The 26,122-nt window shown below is 35.7% G+C and overlaps 1 protein-coding gene across 2 annotated transcripts in view; it reads right to left on the bottom strand.

The window, feature by feature from the left end:
- The window catches only part of Tace (ADAM 17-like protease Tace), a 126,932-nt gene that overhangs the window by 15,170 nt on the left and 85,640 nt on the right, over positions 1-26,122 (bottom strand). For both annotated transcript variants that reach the window (XM_081755543.1, XM_081755544.1), the window contains 3 exons: positions 18,972-19,207; positions 9,035-9,237; positions 3,702-3,940 (listed from right to left, as the gene is read on the bottom strand). In XM_081755543.1, the coding sequence (XP_081611669.1) occupies positions 3,702-3,940; positions 9,035-9,237; positions 18,972-19,207 (678 nt within the window). The remainder of the gene's footprint in view (positions 1-3,701; positions 3,941-9,034; positions 9,238-18,971; positions 19,208-26,122) is intronic.

The following is a 26,122-nucleotide window of genomic DNA, read 5'->3' as shown; positions in this document are numbered from 1 at the left end:
TTTACTTATGTGAGAATGCTAAGAGGGACGGGAGGGGGAAGTAAGAAATCGTTTACATTATAAGAATTATTACATCAATCAAGAACTGTCTTCATGAATTCATACGTTTTCGATTACAACCAAAATTATATTTGTAAGGTTAAATGCACCTCATATTAAGTACAGACACGTTACTAAAACCCAACATTCTCTTTCAGGTGTTTCTAAGCATGCTAGAAATAAATTAAACGACGTTCAAAAGGCTAACTTTAACTAGGAGTACCAAAATAAACGCAATCCACAATATATTCTTAATATGTGTTTCATACAATATGGAACGTTACACTTCACTACGTGCTCCTTTTTCTTTTCCTCATTTTCTTTTTTAACCTTACATCAACTTATACAGATCTGTCTACCTACAAATCTGAAAAATTATGTTTCCTGTACAATTTAAAATTATGAAGGATTTTTATTGGAGATATATAGATTGCAATTTTTCAGATTTGTACATTGTCAGATTTGTATAATTTGGTGTAGAGTTAAAAAAGAAGATGAAGAAGAACAAGAAAAAGCTAATGAATTGAAATAAAGTGAAACGTTTTATATTGTATGAAATTCGTGTTGACAGTACATTGTAGATTACGTTTATATTGATACTCCTAGCAGGGCCGCTTTTCCGCTTAGGCACGCTAGGTACGTGTCTAGAGCGCAAAAAGAGAAAAAATACTTTGGTGCAGAAAACGTAATTTCCGTTCCGGTTAAGCTACCTGGTTACAAACAAACTAGATCTCGGCGGCTAATGTAAATGTGATACGTACAATTTTACTTTTGTTAACTGAAAATAGAGATTTATATTACTTGATAAATAAGGATACTTATGGACAGTTGTCTGAGGATAACAGGGGGTGAAAACAAACTACTAACTGTGCTAATATTAGAAAAAATATGTGTTTTCTGCTACTAGCAGACAAAAGCCGAGACTGTGGAAATTATTCCTTGTGCACTTTTTAATTATAATAATTTACGAGAAACCTATAAATGCAACCTCCGTCCATTTAAAACTACTAACTTGTCACTCAATATGATAAACTGAACATCAACATGATGAAAGAATATAAAAAAGAAGACAACAATTATAATACTTTTGATGGGTTCAATGTATGATTATTAAAAGCGCGCCGAATAAATTTCAATCTCCTGTACATACATGGGATTATCTTATCATTTGCTTGCTTATTTAGCAGCAACGAACATGAGTGGCCAAACCATGCCACTATTCTTTCCTTACGGCTGCTGGTTGCCAGTCCGGGACACGGCGAGTCTATAGGTGGTGGATAATGGGAAGGCTCTCCAAAGAATAAAAACAAAAAAAGGGAAAAGAGTAAGAGAATTAAGAAAATCCCTCCAGAACCAAAACTGGCAAGACAATAACTAAAGGCGGACGGTGCTCTGGAAATAGTGAGAGGGAATAACAATTTGAAATGCCTAGGGCGCCCGGTAGGTTAAAAGCGGTCCTGACTCCTAGCTGTGGTAAAACAGCTAAAAATGAGGTGTTGAAACAACACAAAATGACTGCTACTTTAGCGTGTTACTTGTATGTTAATTCAACACGAAGAACATCGCCTTCCGAGCATAACAGAAATACTTAGTTACCAACTGTGAGACTTTGCATTGGTTATCATTTGGTATACGCAAATATTCATGCAGTGTATTTGGGATTAATACCAAACAACGGAACATTCTGTTTTCTGTAATCGGTCACAATAATAATTTCGCAAACTTGCGAATTGTCTGACAACAATCACACGAGTAACAGTTCTGCCATCTTCTCTTCTTACGTGGTAAGACAAAAGAATAACAAATGAGGAAAACAGATGGCAGCACTGCTATTTGTGTAACTGTTCTCAGACAAGTCACAGGGTTACAAAACGATTACACAAAACAGAACGTTATTCGTTACTTGGCATAAATGTTAAATATACTGTCTAAGTCTTTGCTCATCCAAACAATAGAAAACAATGCAAATACTCACAGCCAGTAAAGTGGTATTTCTGATATGCTCGAAAGGCGATATGCTTGGTGTTGAACTAATTCACAGCCCTTCCTCAAATTTTCTAACATCTTTTTTTGATCATCTTTGCAGATACTGCAACAACCGCCATATCATCTGCAAACTGTATACATATTCTACAGTAACTTTATCTTCTTCTTCTTTTTTTTAAAAAAAAAGCAGTATGGTATATACCTTCTCTAAAGTTATCGAACCGTCATGTCATACTCTCTCTCTCTCTCTCTGTCTGTATCCTTCTATGTTAACCAAACAATTTTCCGAAAGGGTCTTATCAAATTAGTTTGAGTTAAGCGTTAGTGATATGTGCAGTGTTATTTTAATAGCTCCAATTTTCATCGTATTTACTTTATTTCAATTGGGATTATGTTTGTATTTTTGTATTGCAGTTCATAGATTTTTTTTTCTTTTTATAACTCTTTTAGTCTTGACACATGGTTCTGGATTTGCATGAAAAAGAGAAAGACGTAAAATTACCAGGAAAAACACAATCAGGTTTTTGAGTATAGTGATAAATGACAAGATTTCATTTTCATGCCTTCAGATAGTTACTCGACGATTATCTCTCTCAAAACGATATTGTGCAAGAGTTATTTTATACAAATGCTGACGAGGGTAATGCAGACAGATCGTCTGATCATTAGTAACGAGAATATAGAAAATCGGAATTGCATGCCAAGAATATTAGCTTATGGTTTAGGTATAAAATTGGGGTTTGTAGGAATCTTATCTAGAGAAGCCACTTTTGTTATTTCTCGCCCTCTACTAGTGCTGTCCTATTCTTTTTCAATATATTTATGAAAATGTGACAAGTTATATGAAGCTGTTTTCTTCGTTTTGTCCAAGTATGGGCCTTATTAAGTCCAATTAGTTTAGGCTCATTGTATTATCTATAACCTTTCAGAAGAGGAGCTATACAACAATGACTCATGTCTTCTTCTTTCTTAACTCCTTAGCATATAAATTTTTAACATAAAGGTGTTTCGATTTTAATATATTTTTATTACTCAATTGAAATAATCACTTAAGAAACATTATAAATGGTGCTGATAATATCGATTGTTGACAATTTAACAATAGCATTCATGCATCTAAAAAGCCCTTAAAATAAAACCCCGAATACATTCGTGTTTGTAAAGGATTAGTATTACCTATGAAACTTTTGAAAATAAGTTAAACTCAAGTCAAGTTCTTCACCAATCACCATTGTGACAAAATAAGAAGAATACCGTTAAGAAACACGGAAGAAAACAAAGCCGCCATAATTGGCTTTATCACAACCACTGCTGCAGACGCAAACAAACTGGAATGCTGAATGGAGGAGATTGTAGTGACGCCTACCGGAAACAGTATTATCTGGTGGAAAGATACAGAAACATAGGAAAACGAGTATAATCCTCCTTTTAAAATACCTGTAGGTACGGGTAAACAGAAGTTAATATGAGTACACCCAGGATTTCATATTTTCGATAGAATTAAACACCCGAATATTCTCGGGCTTTTATGTTAAAAGAGAGGAACCATACGACGATGACTGATGTCTTCCTGTTTCTTAAAATCCTCATCCAAGGTAACAAAGGTTAACCATATTCAATTTGTTAAAGATTAGAAGCCAGTAATATTTTATTATAACATTTAAATTTTTACTTACGAACATCGCACATGCAGCTCTGAAGCCCTTGGGTCTCACAATATGGAATACAACGGCCAAGACGACATTTGCCTCTCTCCAAACAATCTGTTCCATCCTCCATAGCAGGTGAATGTGGGCACGTGGCACTCGTTCCGGTACACCGTGACTCTTTTTCACATGTAGCATGTTGTGCATCACGACATTTTATTCCGATGGCCATATACTGACAATTCAGACAACAAGGCGAATTTTTGTCACTGAAAACAAGATTAATAATAATAATAATAATTACACACAAAAGAACAAGAAAATGCTGCTTATATCAGTCATCACAAGCAGCTACGAGAAACTTAAAAGTAAAACATTGATAAAAAAGCAGTCACGCAGTTACATCACAAATACAAGAAGCTGGAAAGTATCGCATATTATTTTTCTTTATTTCTTTATTTTATTTTAATACTTCTTTCGCCTTGCAGGTTGCAGGTAGACAGGCATTTCACACTAGAGACTGGAGTAATTGAATGGTCTATCGCCTTAGTACAAGAAGTTTGATTAATGTCGCAAAAATGTTGTATGTGTTAGTTTCTTCTGCAGAGGAGAGGAATGGTATGTTGTCAGGTTTCAGTAGGCGAACGGAAAACTCCGACTGAAACTAAATAAATAAATTAATTAAAACTGTAGCCACACTGCTAGATAATGCAAGTTCTCTAAAGAGGGTCAGATGAATTTTGCCGTTTTAGTTCGTTTCCTCCTTAGCATTATGATAACCACTGAGGACGCAATTCAGAATGACTGACTGCAAAGATACATTCAAAATTATGTACGATACAGCATACAATATTGCGTATCACATATTGACTGTCGTAAAGTTAGTGCGAGATGGATACCAAATTAGCAGACGAGCAGAAGGACCAGAGAATGACGTCATCCTTGAACCACTTGGTGCGTTAGACACATGAAGGCAAGGACGCAAATTTCTCTGTAACTTGGGGGGGGGGGGGACGTGTGTGTTTGGCTGGTTTGTTTGGTTGCAGACAAGGATCTAAGAAGGCATACAGAGGTTGTTCAGTCTACATTTGGCCAATTTCGAATTACCTAAAAATTTAGAAGAATCCATGGTGCCAGGTCCGAAAGTGCTCGATGTGTTTCCCTTGGTTCCTAACAATAGCCCGACAGCGTAATTTCCACTGTAATAGGCTTATCTGAAGAACTGGGAGGGGAATATTGTCCCATCCTCTTTTCATAGCTTTCCAAAGTCCTTCCACAGTTGTCACACGCTCTTTTCCCAAAGCCCGCGTCAGCAATCCAAATCCACAATAATCCATAGGACTTGCATCTGGAGATTTAACAGGCACCTCATTGAAAGGTATCACCTGTATACCACTTGCCTCCTCCATCTCCCTGTAGAATGCGAGGGACGATCGTGAGGTATGTGATGAGGCCTTGTCCATGTGAATGCGCACCAGATTGGCGTCATTTCCGTACATTGTTGGAATTTCACGCTCGTAGATCGGCCGCATGATCTGCTCCTGAAAATACTGCGAATTTACTTTGCAGTTCTTCGCCACTCTACGAATCTTCAGTTTACCTCGGTAACAGTAGCCAGTAACAACCATGAACCCTTTTGGGAAGGATTCTTTACAGACACGGACCCACCTTCTGAAGTTATTGGCGCCTTTCTCTCGGTACATGATGGCTGTCAGTTTGCCGCAGTCGGAAAGGTAAATCCATGCTTACCACCACGTACATCCACCTCTGTTTTGCCAGATGCCGTTCGTACAGCTTCCGGGCGTTACACTTTCGTTCCTTTTGGTGGGCATCCGTGAGAAGATGGCCGCGAGCTTTCATGACTTTTTCCAGATTGAGTTTATGGTGTAACGTCCGGCTCACAGTCCCCAAAGAAACGTCAAGATTAGCCACACACCTTTGTGTTAGCGGATTTTCTTGCATTGCCATTTTGCGAAGTTTCCTCTGCATGGTCGAGGTGGCCTTTGTGCATTCCCGCTTCCTAGGCAACTTCGTTGGTGATCCAAATGGTGGAGCTTCGTTGCCCTTGTACTTTTTAATAACATTTTTTATTCCACTTAAACTGATGTTGCAACCATTCTTCTTGCACTGTTTTCTAATGACAGAAACACTAAAGTGGGCGTCATAAAGAGCCGCAACACAGCCTTTCTAAACCGGCTTAGTTTGGGCGGCATTTTGGTCACAGAGCGGAAACCTACACACTTGGAAACAAATTTAACACAACACTCACAACAATGGCCCTGTTTTGTGCGTTATTGTCGTCCGCGCGGAAAAACAACTCCGTTCCCAGGAAGCCAGTGCACAACACTGCAGGACGCCACGAGCCAGGTCGGGAGAGTCCATTCTGTTCGGGAGGGGGAAGGAACGAAATCGGCCAAACGTAGGCTGAACAAACTCTGTATATGGGGATTTTAACATAAATTGAATTCAAATTATGCCAAATATTGTATATTCATAAAAAATACATATAACAAAATAAAATATACACATTCATAAAAAATCATGGGGTCCACATGAGATATGGGAGTCTCTGATCCCTCAGGATCGGCGCCGTTACATGAAGGGCATGACTATCTAGAAAGTATAGTGATGGACGATTGGATGGTTCTTTGCATTCCGAAATAAAGCAGTCCAGCATAGTATGGAAATATAATTATTCTCTGCTTCCCCCAAAAATGCATTCATTCATTGTCAAAAAGTTCTATTAACAATGTTGTGGGACATGAAAGACTTTCTCTTGATGGAATTTCGTCCACCTGAGATAATTGACTACATCCATCTACGCCAATACATTAATAAAGATGGATCATGCCATTTATGAAAAACATTTCAACAGACATACTTAAAATATCACACTAATTTCGACAACGTTAACCCTATGTTGCTCAACATATTCACGCCAAAACCGGTTAAACTGTCTGGGAAATGTTCCAGCAGTCACCACACCAGCTGAATCTTTCATATTTTCGTTTCTTTGGTCTCCTGAAACGATTCGATTTTGTTGAATAAATTCAGTTCGTAGTCCGCAGATGGATATAGGCTCATACATAAGATATACTAAAACTAGTGCCATGCCCCGTTGCATTCGACCAAGATTTCTATTTATTTTATTATTATTTTTCTTGCTTCTAATATTTATACTCTAAGATTTTATTTTGGGAAACTTTTAATGAGCGACAAGTCTAGACTATGAGTCTTTATCATGATGGGGCAACTAGTCTCGCAGCTGACATCCCAACTATGCCCCCAATCAATCAATTGAGCATATCGGTTCTTATATTGAAAATAGGTTAAATATGTAGTTCCATTGTTTATAAGGTTTGATTTGGCTATCTACAACTTTTACAACTAAAAATAACGTGTTATTTTTCTATTTTTTTATAACTCTCCAAAGAAATGTATTTCATATAGATAATTCTTACATAATTTGTCACCCAGCAAAGAAACGAATTTAATTACCTCAGAATGGGTTGACTATGAATGTCTTCTTAGAAGTGCTCGAAATTAAAAGGACAATATGAGATTCACGCTCAGGGGAAAACACAAATGCCTATTAGCAGTGATAAGTTAATATTTGTTAAAGATTTAAATATATTCAAAAACATTGACTCTACACGAGATTTTAACTATTGCAACATTTAAACAAGGTGTCGGAAATATTTTAGCATAAAAATACTATATATTAAGAATACACAACTGGATGTGAATTAGCTCAGGAAACTGAAAATGCTAGAGACTTGAGAGTGATACGGCTTGCAATGAGCATTAGAGAGCACATAACAGAAAATCACACAAACATTTATAGATCAACAGAAAAGCACAACAGAAAATCACACATCAACAAAAATTTAGGAATAATACTCAGATTTTGCTTTGAACTTAGCAGATTGTAAACAATTATCAATCAAACTTATCAGATGAATACAGACAAGATTTAAAATATGCATTTGTTTTTTGGAATGGGAATTCATAACGGCAAAACTATAAAAATAAATAACGGTAATTCAGTCATTATTTTGCATTATATACCATACATATTACATTATATACCATTATATACAAAGGATCACGATATAGGTTAAAATATGATATGATATTAGTAAATTTCTAGCAAACATGTTTAGAACAGAAAAGGAGTGATTACTTGATGTTATATATCATTGCATGGAAAACACGATTACGTAAAGCTTCGGAAAAACTGTTTTTGTCAGTACCATCCAACAAGAGAGACAACTAAAACTCCAAATTTTCCTTCTGCCAAAGAGAGAGAACTAACATCCTAATATGCTAACATTGCAAGAAGTGTGATGTTGACATATGTCTGCAGATAAATATAATACGATACTTAGGGATGTGTTATAGACATATACTAAAGTGTAGCTTTTACAATACATAGCAAGCAATGCAAAATTGATTCAGCAGAGAAGAAATATCGGGAATTATAACAGGAAAATCTGTAGTGTTCAATAAATAAAGAATGGTTGTCTCAAACAAATGAATAATTAAATAAATAAACGAGGTCCCGAATTCGATTCCTGGTGATGCAAACAATTTTTGTTAAACCAACATCATAATGCAATTTCCCGACAAAATAACAGTTAAAATATCCTCTAAGTAAAGAACTTAATCTTTTAAAATATGTTTTGAAAAGCAAACGAAAACCATTACTGTATGTGTAATATTTCACGCTCCAAGAAAGCATGAAATAATACTAATTCTGTTCATATTCTTAGTGGCTGATCTTTTATATCTCCTTTTTCTTTCCTCGAAGCACCTATATTTCACCAATAAATTTTACTAGTAATAAAGTATACAGAAGAATATGTACAAAAGTATTCGCTATCTACCTTCAATATTCGCTACATGTAAAATTTAATATTACAAAGAATAATTGGGTGATAACTGGATGCGAGTTGACCATAATGTTTTCTCTAGTTTCAATCACAATTATTAGAAACCTAAATCACTACCTCTTTTCTTCTGGACTACATTCTTCCCGAAGATATTACCACTTGTTATTATCAGACTTCCAAAGGATAAATAATCCTGTACTCTTTTCTTGATAGGTATGATGTTCTATGGTATGAGCATATTTAATTACGAGTTCACACATGTTCTTTACGAAAAATATTTCGTGAAAAAGATAACGTTAGATGATGGTGTTTAAAAGTAAAAGGGAAAAAATCAATAAAAGTTAAGCGATGAAATCTCAAGTTCAATTTCGGGACTACAAGGTACTAGTAGGTGGAACAAAAAACGTCAGGTACACGTTTCGAATAATTAAACATAGCTATACTAATTACATATCAGATGTACTTTTTTACCTGCACACTGCTCCGGGTCGAAGTTTGCAGACCTTGTTACAACATGCATCGCTATCTTCTGTTCCCAACAGGCCTGCATCGCATTCTTCATCTCCTTCAACACGCAAGTTCCCACAAAATGATTCCTCCGGTTCCGAAAAGCAACGACCAGATTTTGCCTGCAGTACTTTACGAATCGATCGCAAGCTGCACGGTGAGAAGCGCTACACAAATAGAAATATTACTGTCATTACATAAACCAAAAGTTTATGAGTTTTACTGAAAATTAACGCAATTAAATTAGTCCTTGTATATAATACATTGATCAGGTTAGGAATTTCATTCAATTCTAAATTGCTGAGTGTGTACTATTTTTTGGTTCCATTCTACCGTTTTTAAAGATAGCACCATTTGGGCAGTTTACAAATTTAAATTGCAGGGCCAATGAAATTAATTTAATCACATTTTACCCTTCCCGTTAATTTTACCCTTCAAACCATAAGTTGTTCAATACGAAAGAAATTCCACGAAATTGCTCAGAATACTATAATTTGTTCTTAATGTCACGATTTTGAATAATATAAGATCAAAATACGCCTCGAAACAATTAATTTACGAAAGTGTGACTGTTTCAATATTAACTAATTTTTCAATAGAATAACATAAGTAAGTGTATTTTTATTTAAGTTAATCAAAGTAGATTTATAATTAATCTACTTGTAATTAACATTAATTTGTAAGTATTAATCAAATCTACTACAGTATATACAAATCTAGAGATATTTGGTAAACACGCTAATTTAATTTAGAACATTTAAATAATATTAAGTAGCAGATAAAATAACAAACTATCTTTACCAAACGATTGAATTCTAAAGTTAAAATAAAAATAAATAAACAAATAAAATGAAATTTGTAACAAGATAAAAACACTGCAGCACTGAACCAGGATTCTTCAGAGGACGTACACTGAAAGCTACTGTATCTCCCATTCACATAAAAATCAAGCAAAACTTGTGAAACAAACTACCGTTGAATACTGCTTTTTACAAACCTGGAAATAAAATAAGAAACACAGAGAATTTATTAGCCACTACCTGTCACGAGCCAAAATTGATGATGATCCCACAGACATTAAATCTTTCGTTAATAATTGCTATATAAGTGGGAAACTACATGATTTTCATTTTGTATCATAAGGGAAGACAACTTAATGTATTTAATTAATCCTAATGAAATATATGCTAATGCTTATTGAGGAGTGTAGGTTAATAGTTAACGTTTTTACTTCGCAATCGAGATGTCACGAATTCAAAGCAGGTGGGCGATATCCTAATTGAGGTTTCCCTGATTTATTTCTGATCCTTTACGCGAATGCAAGTATTGTACCTTCAAATACAAGGAGTCTCTAAAGTCTCACTTTAAAAACTTTATTATTAGAAAATTTATGTTGTTAGTTGCATATGATGCATAAATTCTTAAAGATCTTTTCATTTTATTACAGGTTCCGGGAGTTTCAACGTTGACCGCAATAAGACACTGTTCATCAAAGCAACAATTAATGGAGTTTGATGGTATTGAAAAGGCGTTCTAGTGATAGAATTCGTGAAAATCTGTGTGATGGATTTTTCCTTATGGGTAACATTAAAAATGAAATGAAATCTTTCAGTTTAACGTCTCACGTTTATGCCTTTAAGGTTAAGGAAGACGGATGATTAAGGCGAGTGAATGATGATGAAAGAATTGGCAGAATCAAATGTGGGAGGAAACGGGAGTACCACAAGAAAACTCACGGACTAGATGTTGTCCACCAGGGTTACATTAAGGGCCATATATATGCAACCTCTCTTCCACTAAACCTTCATGAACTGCAAATGGGGATCGAAGAAACTGCATCTACGGTCACACCAGACAAGTTAACCAGATTCTGACAAGAGCTAGATTACCGCATCGATGTCTGTCACACACAGTGCACACATCGAGTTCATGTAATGCCTTTATTCTATCACAAAAGCTCAAGGATCATCATGTAGTACAAAGAACTCATGATAAGTACGGTAGTTTTTATATATAATGAATTTTTTTAAAGTGGAATTTACTTTAGAGACATCCGGTAAAGGCCATTACCGACTTCCTTCCACTTCCTTTCCCATCATTAATGTTGTACTTTGTTAATTACGCTCATCATAAGTTGGCTTTGCAGAATGTATGTGGAAATTTGTTTAATAAATAAATTATTAATTTGTTACTTTTCATCGGAACACACCCGTGGCCACAAGCAATACAGAACAATACAGAACTCAGCAATTTAAATTTGCCAACCACAATATTCTCAAATTTTCTCTTTCAAGTTAAGTGTATCTACTGTAGTTCTTCGTTATTGTTACTGATTATAAAACAAATACATACGAGGAAACCCTTGAACAATAATATTACAAATTTTGAAGTGCGAATAGAATTTTTAATACGAGAGTATCTTAAATGTGTCATAATATCAGACAACAGATTAAGACGCTCTCGAAGTATCACAATCATTTTCCTTACAGATAACTGTAATTTCTGAAAAGGCGAGTAAGTAATGGGAAGCGGAAATTGAGAATTACAAATAATATTGCCATAGAAATAAAAACACTTATATGAGCTGGCAACATTCTACTAGTAAACAAAACAATACATAAATTGAACCCGCCAAGTTGCAATGTGCTGCTTCATCACTAGATAAGTAACCAGAAGTTTGACAAGGTGTCTTCACGCACTACTCGACCCTGACGACATCGTTCCTTTTGCTTTACTGTTTTTATTACTTTTTTCTCCTGTTTTTAACCTCCGTGACCAAGGTTCTAGGGGAGACCCGAAAGTTAGGTAGTGCAAGGTGCTTTCAGGAATTACAGTTATTACAGTATCGGGTTCAATTCTCGTTGGTTCCCGTTCGGGAGAAGCCGTTTATAACAGTAGTTTGGTCCCTGTGAAGGGCTTAGCCATTTATGACAGTATTAGGTTTCGATCCAGGTATGTCTCACTCCCTATCGGGATAAACCCTTTATCACTGTAAGTGGTTCGTGTCCTACGGTCCCAAAGTGGGCTTACGCTTTTACTACGGTCTGGGGTTCGATTTTCCACCGCTCGAATGTCTTCTTTGGCATTAACTAGTGGGTTTGATCGACCATTGCAACTGACCATATAGCCGCTGGACAACAGGTTCAGAGTTCGGTCAGAACGTTTCGGGAAACCGGCACAAAGTTAACTCCAATTGTATTCTATAGCGCTAATGCAATTTATTAATGTATGAATTATTAAGTTGCATAGGCGCTAATCACTCGTGCTGTAAAGAAAAATGAATTAAGTTGTTCCTTAAAATTAACATATATGAATTTAGATCATGATTATTATTTTGAAAGGATACTCAACTTTTGGATTTTTCTTTTAATTAACACTTGAACTTCATGAATAAAAATTACATAAGCGGTAGCACTTCACTTTATATAACCAATATTTTAGGCCCATTTAATACGAAAGACGCGGAAGTCGCGGTTGACACGAATTATTCGTTATATTTCGTCACATGGTTGATTTTTGTTATTCACTAACACTTTTTACTCACTGTGACAGTCGAAGAGGAATTGTCATTGGCGGCTCCAGAGGGTATGTCCAAAAGGTTGCGGGTTGGTTTCCTTTCATCTTCTTTTGATGAACTAGTGGTTTTGCTGCTGGCTTACTCCATGTCGCTGTAATGACTTTTGCTTTTACTTGTAGACAAATACTTTAAAATTGGTGATCATCTTCATTATCACGGCATTGGTTCTAGAGTTACGTTTCGTACTAACAAGAATTAAATGTTATTTCAACTTGTGTTTCCATTTCAGTCGCGCGCACTAAATTCAACGTGGTTGCTTCCCCGTGTGTGTAAGTCAGACTAAAGCACCTTTTCTCCCCGTCTCGTCGTGTTGCTAGGCAAAAGAATCAGTTTGCTACGCAGTTTGGTGATGTCAGAAGCTAAAAATAGCTATGACAGCCCATAGACAGGAATGTTTTGAGACGACTATTGTCCATTGTGCTGAATTCTGGTTCCTTATTTGGGAAGGAGAGGGGAATTCTGCGATTTCCGTCGCAGTCAAAACCCACATACATATATGCACATTCGTTTGTTGGCTGAGAGAAAAATTCTTGAGAGTGCTTTTATGCGAGGTTCATTCAAAAAGTTAAAATTTTCTTCTTAAAATTGACTGAGCTGAACCGTATGGTTACATTGGCGCTCGGCAGGACATTTGTTTTGAGGGAGAGAGAAAAACAGATAGAACCCTGCAACACTGATCACTTCACTAGTGTCACCAAATTTCTTCCACTGGTCTTCAAAGGGTTAACATCACTTAAGTCTTCTTGTGATGATGTAACGAAAAAATTTTAAAGTCCTTTCGGTAATACGGTAACGAACACGTGGGCCATACGAAACGAATTTCGGATTACGGTTGGGCCATAATTCAAATAAAGTTTATCAATGTCTTTTATTATTTCAATATTTGTCGTTTTAAAACACTTAAGTGCCATAATTTTAAACACAACAAAACATAAACAAAGTTGTTATTATTTTCTTTCAAAATATCACATTTAATAATTAAACAAATAATTACTGGCATTGTTTACCATTGAACACAAAAATATTACAAGTATATTAAGTAATCATTGTAACCTAAAATATTTATTAATGTAGTGCCTTGTACTTTAATTGTAACATGAATTAAATTTCTTACTGTTATCGAAAACATTCATTTTCAATATTTACTTTCATTGAAAACCACTTCTAATATTCTTGAAAACTAACACAATAACTGTATATCTGTTTTCATTTATTGTTATTATTATTAGTAGTAGTATTATTTCAATTATCATTACTACTACGAATCAAATATATAACACACAAATTAAATTCAAGTATGGGCACACATAAATATTTTCAAAATATTGATTACGATATGAAAATTGTTATTTAAATCTACAGCAACACTCAATATCATAATATTTACAATTATTACATTCCGGTTAGAAATTAACCAAGAATGGACTGAACAGTGGATGGTTTGTCAAACCATTACACTTTTCAAAGTGTCTGCCCTCCGAAATTTCGAAGATACCTACCCACATTAAAATATCATTTATTTCCATCCCCGAAGCAAAGTGAAAAGATAGGATATTTGGTTAAAATTCAAAAATAATATAGAAGGGGACTAATAAGAAAATTGCCTACTCCGGGCATTACATAATATGAATAACCCATAGTTGGAGGGACCTTTGCTTCAACGTCTTCAAGTTAAGACTTGAAATGTTTTCGTATTCGACGAAAAGATTAATACAAAGCGAAAGCAACAACAGTTGCTAATAATTATCACATACACAACTTACTTGTTACTCATTCATAATAAGATGTCTCATTATATATTCTTTTCAACTCAATGATGCGCCATAAAGGTGGGTACAGGTAACTACCATAACTTACCACACCAAACTTTAAGTATCCTCAGCTGATTTCTAATCCCAGAGGCATACTGATTAGGTAAAACAAATAAATTGATATAACACATCGTAAGTATACATTACTATTAATTGACGCATAGTTGTTATTTAGAAATTGAGAAATTTCACTAATAGTTTCAAATATGATCATTCAGATTTATTACCGAATGGTTTCTCACCAAAATATTTAAATTTGTGATTCAAAACATTTTAATTTTGAAAAATTGCAACACTGTGATGGAATATTCACTAGAGATTTTCCACATCTTCACTACGCAAATTTATTTCTTTTCACTATATTTGAAAATTTTCGCTGCGCAAATTCACTCTTGCACTTCGAAAGAAACATAAGATTTTGTTGTGAATGCGATTACAAGTGATTTCATATTACGTATATCTCAAATATCAAAATTTTAAAAATGGTATCTCTAATCCAACCCTTTTTTTTTTTTTTTTTTTTGTTAAAATATCAAAGCCATTGCAAGTGTCGGTTTCATACAGTACAAGCAGTCCGGCTTAACGAAGTTTTTTGTTTTTATCCTACACCTACTCGAGGCTTTTTCAACACAAAAACAATTTTCAAAGGTTTCATTTGCCAATAAACAACTAGCATGAATGGTTTCTCAATACGTATAACTGCTGCATGGCACAAGAAATTGACTAATTTATCACTGCTTGAGTTGCAATTACTTTTCTTTTGTAATAATCTTCGATGTGCACCAATATTACTGCATTCAGAGTGAACCCTAAATTGCATTTTTTGTTTCGCTAGGTTTTTCCATTTACCTGTATGCTTGACCTTTGTTATTACGTCACAATCAGCTGATAGCACATCACTGACAGTAGTTGGTGATTGACATTTAATTTTCCTATTTTGTTCACTTTCAAATCGCTTAGACGTAAAAAATACATTCACCTGATTACCACATTCTTCCTGAAAAGGTTCGTGATTTTTATCTACAGGTGATGAGTGGTTAGCACCTGACCTATTTACTACGTCATGGATCGCTAAGTTACGAGTGTGATTGGATTTTAAACTTCGGTCACTTGTCTGAGCATTGATGCGACTGTTACATTTATTCCTCAAAGAACATTTACGAACATACTTGGAAAATTTTGAAAAACAATACAGCATACGTTTAACTCTTTTTAGTTTCCGTCTGACTTTACGTATTTTCTTTTTATTTTGCCGGTGCTTTTTGCCACATTGAACCTGTGAACTATATTTTCTTGCCCTTTGACAAACAACATTTTGTAATTTACTAAAATATTCTTGACAGGTTTTTAATTTCTTTTCCCACGTTACTGAGTTACGTTCATTACCATTAGGCCTACCTGGCATAAAGCCGTTTGTACTATCTTCTAAATACATAACTTGAGTGCAAGTAACGATACAAAAGATGACATAATTCATTTGTTCTATCTGTATATTCAACTCACAACTTAAAGAACTACTCTTCACTTTACAAATCTTTACAACCCTAGCAGACGCAAAAAATAAACAAGTTTTGTGAAACGGAACGCATTCTAATTTACTGGTTAGCAAGGTGCCATAGAGGCAATTTTCCTCTAACAAACTTGATACACTACAAGACTGCGTGGACTGCTTTTGCCTTCATTCTCAACGCAATTTATTACCACTTTAGTAAACCTTCCTGCAGTGACGCACGCATTGCCATGAATGCCTTTTGTCCCCTTACAAAACAAACAAATGACAGCTGGAACAGCTGACCGCTCGCTCACACACGGAGCTACGCTAGACGTGATCAACTTGATGGTTGGTAGGGTTTGCAAAGAAGCAGCTGGGTTGAACTTATTATTCTTTTTTCCTTCTATAATACTATTCGACAGAGACAAAACAAACTCTTTGGCTTGGCCTAGTTCAACGTTAACGTGACTGACAACAGGAATGATTTGTTTTTCTACCTTTAATTCACACTCAGATATTTCTTTAACCTGTTCAAATTCATTGTCAAGAAATTCAATATTAGCTTGATTTACTACAATAGGCGGTGACTGAGACCTAACACATGGCAAAACAGTACAACTTTCAACACATTCATTTTTCACTGTTCGTGCGTACGCTTTCTGAGCTACGGGGGCAATGTCCCACAAAATACCTTCAAACTCACGTTTAACAAATTCTAAATTACTTTCAGCAAATTTTGTTTTTAATAGTACTGTTTTTCCTTGACGATTTTCGTAATTTTGAATATTTTCTAGCTCATTAACTTTTACAAAAGGATGCGCAAAAGTTACAGTTTCAAGAGGATCAGCAAACCTAACCCGTTTTGGTGGTACAACTTTACAATTTATTTTCTGATTTCCACTGAAATCCTTGTTACAACTAACATTGTAAAGCTTTGAATATCTTTTATATATTCTTTCAGCTAACCTTTCTTTTGCAGTGCGTACAATGTCTGAATTTTCATAGTGAACTTTCAATTTACATTTAATGTCTGACAAGGAAATAAATTCTGACTCAAGAACACATTCATCTTTGACCTTTCGGTAAAAATCAGATTTACGTATTTCATGCATTTTAGCAACAATTTTATCTTCAATTTCGGCCCTATATTCTACGTTCCTTTCCAAAAGAGATTTTGCAATTTCCTGTTTAGCTCTTTTACGAATTTCACAAACTTCCTGTTCTACCTTTAAGGCATTTTCGACTTCTAACAATGTAAAAGGTTCTTTTCTATATCTGAACTGACTTTCTACTATTAAGTACTCTGTTTCTTTCCATATTTTTCGCATTTCATGCAAGACAGGAATTATTTCTCTATTTACAGACATGATGATTGATTTACTAATGCCAGAACAACAAAATTAAATAGCACTAATGAGGCACTACAATTTACCTTAATCGAGAAAATACAATTAGCGTTGTTTTTATGCGGTTTTACCGAACGTTCCTGTGCTATCGGGCGCCATTTATTACAGTATCGGGTTCAATTCTCGTTGGTTCCCGTTCGGGAGAAGCCGTTTATAACAGTAGTTTGGTCCCTGTGAAGGGCTTAGCCATTTATGACAGTATTAGGGTTCGAGTCCTGGTACATTCCCGTGAGAGAAAACCATATGTTACTGTACTGGGTTCGATCCAGGTATGTCTCACTCCCTATCGGGATAAACCCTTTATCACTGTAAGTGGTTCGTGTCCTACGGTCCCAAAGTGGGCTTACGCTTTTACTACGGTCTGGGGTTCGATTTTCCACCGCTCGAATGTCTTCTTTGGCATTAACTAGTGGGTTTGATCGACCATTGCAACTGACCATATAGCCGCTGGACAACAGGTTCAGAGTTCGGTCAGAACGTTTCGGGAAACCGGCACAAAGTTAACTCCAATTGTATTCTATAGCGCTAATGCAATTTATTAATGTATGAATTATTAAGTTGCATAGGCGCTAATCACTCGTGCTGTAAAGAAAAATGAATTAAGTTGTTCCTTAAAATTAACATATATGAATTTAGATCATGATTATTATTTTGAAAGGATACTCAACTTTTGGATTTTTCTTTTAATTAACACTTGAACTTCATGAATAAAAATTACATAAGCGGTAGCACTTCACTTTATATAACCAATATTTTAGGCCCATTTAATACGAAAGACGCGGAAGTCGCGGTTGACACGAATTATTCGTTATATTTCGTCACATGGTTGATTTTTGTTATTCACTAACACTTTTTACTCACTGTGACAGTCGAAGAGGAATTGTCATTGGCGGCTCCAGAGGGTATGTCCAAAAGGTTGCGGGTTGGTTTCCTTTCATCTTCTTTTGATGAACTAGTGGTTTTGCTGCTGGCTTACTCCATGTCGCTGTAATGACTTTTGCTTTTACTTGTAGACAAATACTTTAAAATTGGTGATCATCTTCATTATCACGGCATTGGTTCTAGAGTTACGTTTCGTACTAACAAGAATTAAATGTTATTTCAACTTGTGTTTCCATTTCAGTCGCGCGCACTAAATTCAACGTGGTTGCTTCCCCGTGTGTGTAAGTCAGACTAAAGCACCTTTTCTCCCCGTCTCGTCGTGTTGCTAGGCAAAAGAATCAGTTTGCTACGCAGTTTGGTGATGTCAGAAGCTAAAAATAGCTATGACAGCCCATAGACAGGAATGTTTTGAGACGACTATTGTCCATTGTGCTGAATTCTGGTTCCTTACTTGGGAAGGAGAGGGGAATTCTGCGATTTCCGTCGCAGTCAAAACCCACATACATATATGCACATTCGTTTGTTGGCTGAGAGAAAAATTCTTGAGAGTGCTTTTATGCGAGGTTCATTCAAAAAGTTAAAATTTTCTTCTTAAAATTGACTGAGCTGAACCGTATGGTTACACAGTCACCTTTAACTAAAATGAAGTAACATATGTATCATAATACTTTAAAGTATTACTTCCACATTCTTATTAATATACAACAGATATTTACATAATAGCAATACTTACCTTATTATTGACGTCATAACCACTCACTGAATAAGTATACATTAAGAAGGAGCCCCCCTGACTAGCAGAAGGGCTGCACTCAGGAATATCTGGATCATGTTCTGAGCCCCAATTGTGACCAAATTCATGTGCAGTTACAAGGTCAGCTTCCCGAGTAATGACACGTTGTCCATAATGATTCCGACTTGAGCTTAATCCAGAATTTAAGTATAATGTGTGACCATTTTTAAAATATTCTGTTGAAGAAAAATAATGGTTTTACTAACTACAAAATGGTTCTATAATATATAATATTCACTTCACTACTAACAAAATTGTGTAGCCTAGTCACTAAACAACAACTTTTTTTAAAAAAAAAAATACAATTCTCGGAATAACAACTAGGTGAATTCCACGCTGTCCGATGAGCCGAGAACTGACTTTCTCATCTTCAGAGTATCTTATGAAAGAACCAACCAGAAGCAGTCCTAACAACCCTAGGTATCTATCAGAGGCCGATTTTAATGAAACTTTGTATATAGATAAAGTACCTCGGGAAACTCGCATAGCGCTCCATACCCTCCATTTGCTCGAGTGTCGCGAGATACTTTTCCTCATTTTGTTCCTAAACCATTCTACCAGAAGCACAGAAATAATGTAATCCCACAACAGACTTCACCAAAAGCTTTTTATGTCTATTTACGTTCAAATTGATGCATCGTATGACCCTCTTCTCATTTACACCAATCGCACCAGCTTCAACATGACCTCTTTCAAGATGGCAGATATTCTTTTCATAAGTTTTAACAGATCATATCTACCATCTCGTATCCATGTATGCTCATTTCGTGTCGTTACAATGATTAGTTTTAAAGAAAAACGTGCATTTTCTTACCAAATCCTTAACATACTGACGTTCCTCATTTGATCTTTCTCGATCCCTAGTGTCCTTGGATACTCCAACTACAATTTTGTCTGTGCGAGTTTCCCGAGGTACTCTATCTATATACAAAGTGTCATGAAAATCGGCCTCTGATAGATACCTAGGGTTCCTTGTAAGGTAAGTGCTGCCAAAGGAAAGTGGAGTGTGATTGGTCGATAGAGACGCTCAACCTATGATTTCATTTTGATTGGTTGGCTGTCTGTTTGTGTGGAGATCCTGATTAGTTGTTTTGTTTTCATTGCGTTCCAATGAATGAAACCAATGTTTGGCCGAGCTGTACACCGGTGTCTCGGTTAAGATTGTTGTCTTTCTCCAGTATTGCTATGATTTCCTTGACTCCCAGTAACCTGAATACTTCGCTAGCAAAGTGTTTTCCAAAAAGGAGATGTTACTTCCCTCAATTATACTATGTTTTGCCAATCTCAATTTTTCTTTATTTTAATGAAAATATATAGTTTTGCTCAGCAAATAACTAGTTTATATTCAATTTTTCTACTTGACACCGTTTGACACCAAAATACAGTACTATTGGGAAAATGTTCACGCTACTGGAAAACAGAAGTTGAGAAAGCCATACCAAATACTGGAAAACGACATCAATTTTAACAGAGATAATGACCTACAGCTCATCCAAATATAGGTTTCATTCATTAGAACAGCAACGAAAACAAAACAATCAATTAGGACCTGCGTATAACATCAGACAACCAACCAACCAGAATGAGGAAATAATTATACGCTGATTGTGTATCTGATTGTGAAATTTGATTTCAATGAAACTATGTAAAACCTTACATAACCGTTCATAAATTACTTTTTATGACTTCAAGATTGACTCATATTGTTTTCTTACACCCCAAAGCAGTGGATTCACCTGAAGCCATCTAAATCGTTAGGTAAAATCTTTAGTAAACCTCCATCACTCCGAAATCATTTGTTTTTAAAGAAACGTTTAAAAATGTATTTCGTCCAAGTTAATATCACGTTAAATTACTTCCTTGCACTGAAAATTACAAGTTTCTTACGCGTTTGATGGGAAATATTCGTCAATTCATATTTATAAATCATATTCATCAAAGTACATTCTCCAAAATCACCCTTAAATGTATTTTCTCAGTCTCGAAACTTAGCCAAATTGATTTCTTGTATGAAATATTCGTATATTACATGTCAATATTTTGCTATAGTATATAAATTTCGAAGGTATATGCTGAGCGTTTCAACATAAATTTGTAATAGTAATGGGAAGTCTTTTAATCAAAATACTATCCCTCGGAGTAAACTAATTAGAAATTCGTCTTATACACATTTTAGAATATGTAGAGAATAGTTGTAAAAAATTTCATCTTTCTAGAGAAGGAAACGCCTAACTCCCTTTCCACCTTCTTTGATGTTGAATTTGAAAAAACAAAATGTCTCACCTATAATCTAGTTTCTGAGGTGACATTATGTAATTTTCAACAACCTACGGCCAACTATTTCGGATATCTGGTGAACAGCAAGAAGAGTTCCAAGCAGATTTCTTTCCTCAGGAGTCGAATTTCGTAAAACTGTTGTCCCATCGTCAACCCAGGGTTTAATAAGAAAATATGTACAAAATTTTAAGTTCTTTAGCCCGACATCTGGTTCTGATCTGGTAGACATTCAGTAAAACTGTCCTATTCCTTGACAGGATAAGTGGTAAATACTGACACAAAATTTCAAGGTCGCACCTCTAATAGTTTCAGAGATACGGAGAACGAAAAATCAATAAGACCCCTTCCCTCATTTCGCAAAAGCTCGTCTCATTTATGCAGTTTAGAATACATGGAAAATATTTATGAAAAATATCCAGGTTGTACGACTGGAAGATCTGGAGGGGAGTAAGAAATTTAAGCTCCTTACCAATTGGGAATCAACTGTTGTATATATATATATATATATATATATATATATATATATATATATATATATATATATATATATATATATTTTATGGCGTAGGGTACATGGAAAATATTTATGTAACATATCAAGGTTCTATGCTTAAAATATTGGAGATCTGGAGAACGGATAAAAGGTGAACACCTTCTCCCCCATCTTTAATTATGAGTCGCATTTCACAAAATTGTGCTTTATCATAAAATAAAGGAGCATTTGTCGACAATTTGAAATAATAAGGTTCAACGATTTTGGAGACCCGTTGATGACTAGTCAATGGACTTCCTCCTTTACGTATATAAAGACGTGTTCAAATTATTAGACTCAACATTCAGTTTCCGAATATTTTACTGGTCTTACAATATTATGTCAGAAAACGAGTTTGAACTTAGTCCAAATTACTGTTCTGTAAATCTGTTCTAATTTCTCGTGGTCATGGCACATGCTTTTCTATATCAATAAAATAAATGCGTACGTGACATTCAAATATAAATACTATACAGTGTGTATATCTAAATTGGAAACAAAAAATGAAATGGAATACTTTCAAGAAAATGATCTCTCACACAAAGATCACTATTTCGTATGAAATCAGTTATTCTTTATTAAGTCTTTTTTATCCTTTGTGGCATGCTATGTAGGAGTTTAGCACATTTTGACTTCAATTCAGCACCATGATACCACAAATTGTTGATCTCCTCGACCAATTGATGTTTGGTTGTAATATGCTTTTTCTTTAGCTTTTCCTGCATGAAGCTCCACGGGTTTTCAATCGGGTTCATATCAGGACTACTGCCTGGCCACGGAAGAAAATTAATTTCGTTGTTCTCCAAGAATTTTGTCACAGTTTTGCCCCAGCGGCATGGGGCTGCACCATTATGCATTAAGATGAAGTGTGCGTCATCAAACCAGATAGCAGTCTGGGGAAGCAGTTCTTTTAGGAAGAAATTCTACGTATTGGTCGTGATTCATTGTTCCCTCTTTTATACACAGTTTCCCAGGCCCGAAGACAAACATCACACCCCAGACCATGACTGAAGTAGGTTGCTTTACGGATTGTTGGAGGCATTCCAACTTTAACTCCTCCCCAGGTCGACGTCGCACATATTGTGAACATTCATCAGACACATGATTCATCACTGAAACACCTATTCTCTAATTATCAGCAGTCCAATGTTCTAGGCCTCCTGCCAATTCGAGGCGCTTCTTTGCCATGATTGGAGTAATTTTTTCTTTCTTTCTTATCCTGAATACTTTTGTTCCCTCAGCACAAAGAATCCTTCGAACATTTTCAGGCGAAATGTCTACACCATACTCAGCCATTTTTATGCTTAAGTCTCTAGAAGTTGCGTTTCTGTTTCCCAGAGCAATCTTTTTAGTTTTCTGATACCTCTTAGCGATAGCTTTGGTTTTCGCCCTCACTTCCCAACCCTATTTTGCTGATACATTTGCTTCTTGCTCATCGCAACAGAGATTTTACTCAGATTTTTGCCCTACCCCAAGTCTACTAGCAATTGGTCGTTGTGTATATCTTCCTTCCGCCAGAAGTATTTTGACAACTTTCACTTTACGCGGAGAAAGGTCTCTTGGCTTTTCTCATTACGCCGCGATTACATGACTTCACAGAATAAAAGATTAATACACAAAACACATCACGATCACTTTAAACTGGCTCATTCGAACTGTTGAACGCTTTGAATGTCTTAACTGCTTACGACTGCAACCACAATACTTCAGATTGTAACTTGTTGATAGAAACCACAATAGCTGTCTACAACTGAAAAACCACTTTCAGACCTCCCTCCCCTCTACTAATACCATCTGCTGTTTAACGGTGATATCACCACATCCACTGTACAGTAAACAAATTAAGGATCCTATATTAGTGGTTTAACCATTAAATTACATGTTCTAGAACTCCGAAATTAGGACTGCAACACCAACTTTGCATTTTTCGAGCGCGAGTCTAATAAGTTGAACACGTCTATATAATGAGGTCCTAACCCTGATCTTTTGAGCGGCAAACAAAATTTCAACTCTCCACATCCCCTCTTATGATGTGTGTTTCGCAGAACCTTGTCTTATCTGCAGCCCATACATACACGATATCAAGGTTCTACGGCTAATAGTTTAGGAGATATCAAGAACGGCAAAAAATCATTCAAGATATACAACCCCTTTAGGATACTAATTTCGCAAAAATCCGGTCTTATATAGAGCTAAGATGCATGGAAAACATGTACAAAATTTCAAAATTCTACACCTAATAGGTTTGGTAATCTGATGCTGATACCTAGCATCGCAAACGACTTACTTGGTACAGCGAAATGCAAATTCGACGATAAAAGTTTGGAACAAAATGTGCTGATCTGCTGAAGATGACTTTTAATCAACTCTGTGGATGAGGGTCTTAGTGTTTGGTGAAAACCACATGAGGTACTAAAGTTCTCTTGCATTGGGTCAATAGCGAAGCCCGGTGTATGTGGGGCAAGTTTTCATGCAAAGAACTAGATCTCTTGGTAGTTATAGAGAAACCAGTGATGATATTCAGTATCGCACCATGATGTATTTTTCCCCATGGCAGTGATATCTTCTAAGACATAACTAATCTACCTAAGTGCAAAATAATTTGAAGAACACAGTTTGATTCCGGCATCTTCCATGGTCTCCAAACTACCCACATTAAAACCCTATTGAGCACTTATGGAACGCCATGGATCGGCACATCCAGTCTCAGGACACCTCCACCTCACCTAGACATGAAATAAGAGTCTTAAAAAAAAAAAAAAAAAAAAAAAAAAAAAAAAAAAAAAAAAAGCGGAAAAATGGTTTAAGGGGTCAAAAATCTTAACCAACAATTTGAGAGTGGGCATCAAAAGCGCACGAAGACGTAGATCAAAGCGAATGAAATTACACACAGATATAGTAAACATAAAATAAAGGAAAACGTGTTTTGTATTTTTTTGGCAAAACGCTTGGATATGCCCCTCCAAACTTGTGACTATGAAACATCAACATTTTTAATGAAATTCACTTCGAAGTACCTAAAGTACATGGAGAATTGTAACGAAACCACGTACATAGACAGTACGCATAAAATAAGGGATATCTGGTTTTTTTTTTTTTTTTTTTTTTGTTTTTACTTTGTGAGGAAAAACGGTTCTTGGGGCAAAAAGCCCCACCCAAAAAATTGAAAGTGGGCGCTAAGAACGCAGAAAGAAGTAGATCGATGCAAACGAAATTGCGAAATTGCGCACAGTACAGTACGCGGAAAACAAGAGAATGTATGTTTCGTATTTTCCTTGACAAGATGGTTGGATGGACCATAGAACCCTTCAAATTTATGACCACGAAATGTCAAAATTTCTAAAGAAGGCAGTTTCGAAGTACCTCACACATGGAGGACAGTACGCATTATATATATAACAGTATTTTTTATTTGCTGGGTACTTTTTATTTGAGGGCACGAACCGTCGAAGAAATGTGGCAGTGAGCACGAAAATGAGAGGAAGAAGAAACCAAATGAAATATGTATAGAGATGAAAGGGAAAAAAAAGTTTGCAGCAGCATACACATCTAGGTCCACACCGTATTAATTATCTGTAGTCTGAGAAAGAGTTACGTACCAATACTTATTTTCCGTTTCTTCTATGTACTGCACTGGCATTCCTAGAGCCACAAAGAAAATTAATTTAAACTTCTTGCGGTCAGTTGGGAAGACTTCTTGCTTTAGCCTAGCTACGCCTTTGCATATACGTGTTATTACCCATATACACAGGAACGTATCTGGGTTGGGGAAGGACTCTCCAACTGATCGCAAGAAGTTTAAACTAATTTTCATTACAGGCCCTAGGAGTGCCAGTGTTAAGAGTACATGGGAAAGTGAAGAATGAGTAATGAGATGCAAATCATTCACAAAGTACAGATAATTACAGAGGTATGGGTTTAGTTGTGTATCCTGCACTACAAACTACATCTTTGCCCCTCTCCTTCTCCCTATACACATTTCACTCGGTTTCTTCTTCATATTTTCTCTATTTTCGCGCTCGCTACCACATTTTTCCGGCGAGGGCTCGTGCCCTAACAAACCATTTTCCCCAGAAAATTAAAAAAAAAAAATGATCTTTTTTATTATGCGTACTGTCTTTGTATGCAGTTTTATTACAATCCTCCATGTATTTTAGGTGCTTCTAAATCACCTTCATCAGAAATTTTAACATATAGTGGTCATGAGTTTGGAGAGGCCTGTAGTTCACCCAACTGTAGTCTAGGAAAATTACAAAACATATATTCTTTTATTTTTCGTCTA

This window comes from Thermobia domestica, chromosome 4 (genome assembly GCF_964235325.1).
Source record: "Thermobia domestica chromosome 4, izTheDome1.hap1.1, whole genome shotgun sequence".
Lineage (NCBI taxonomy): Eukaryota > Metazoa > Arthropoda > Insecta > Zygentoma > Lepismatidae > Thermobia > Thermobia domestica.
The sequence above is the reverse complement of the archived record's forward strand: the minus strand, read 5'-3'. Positions and strand labels throughout refer to the sequence as shown.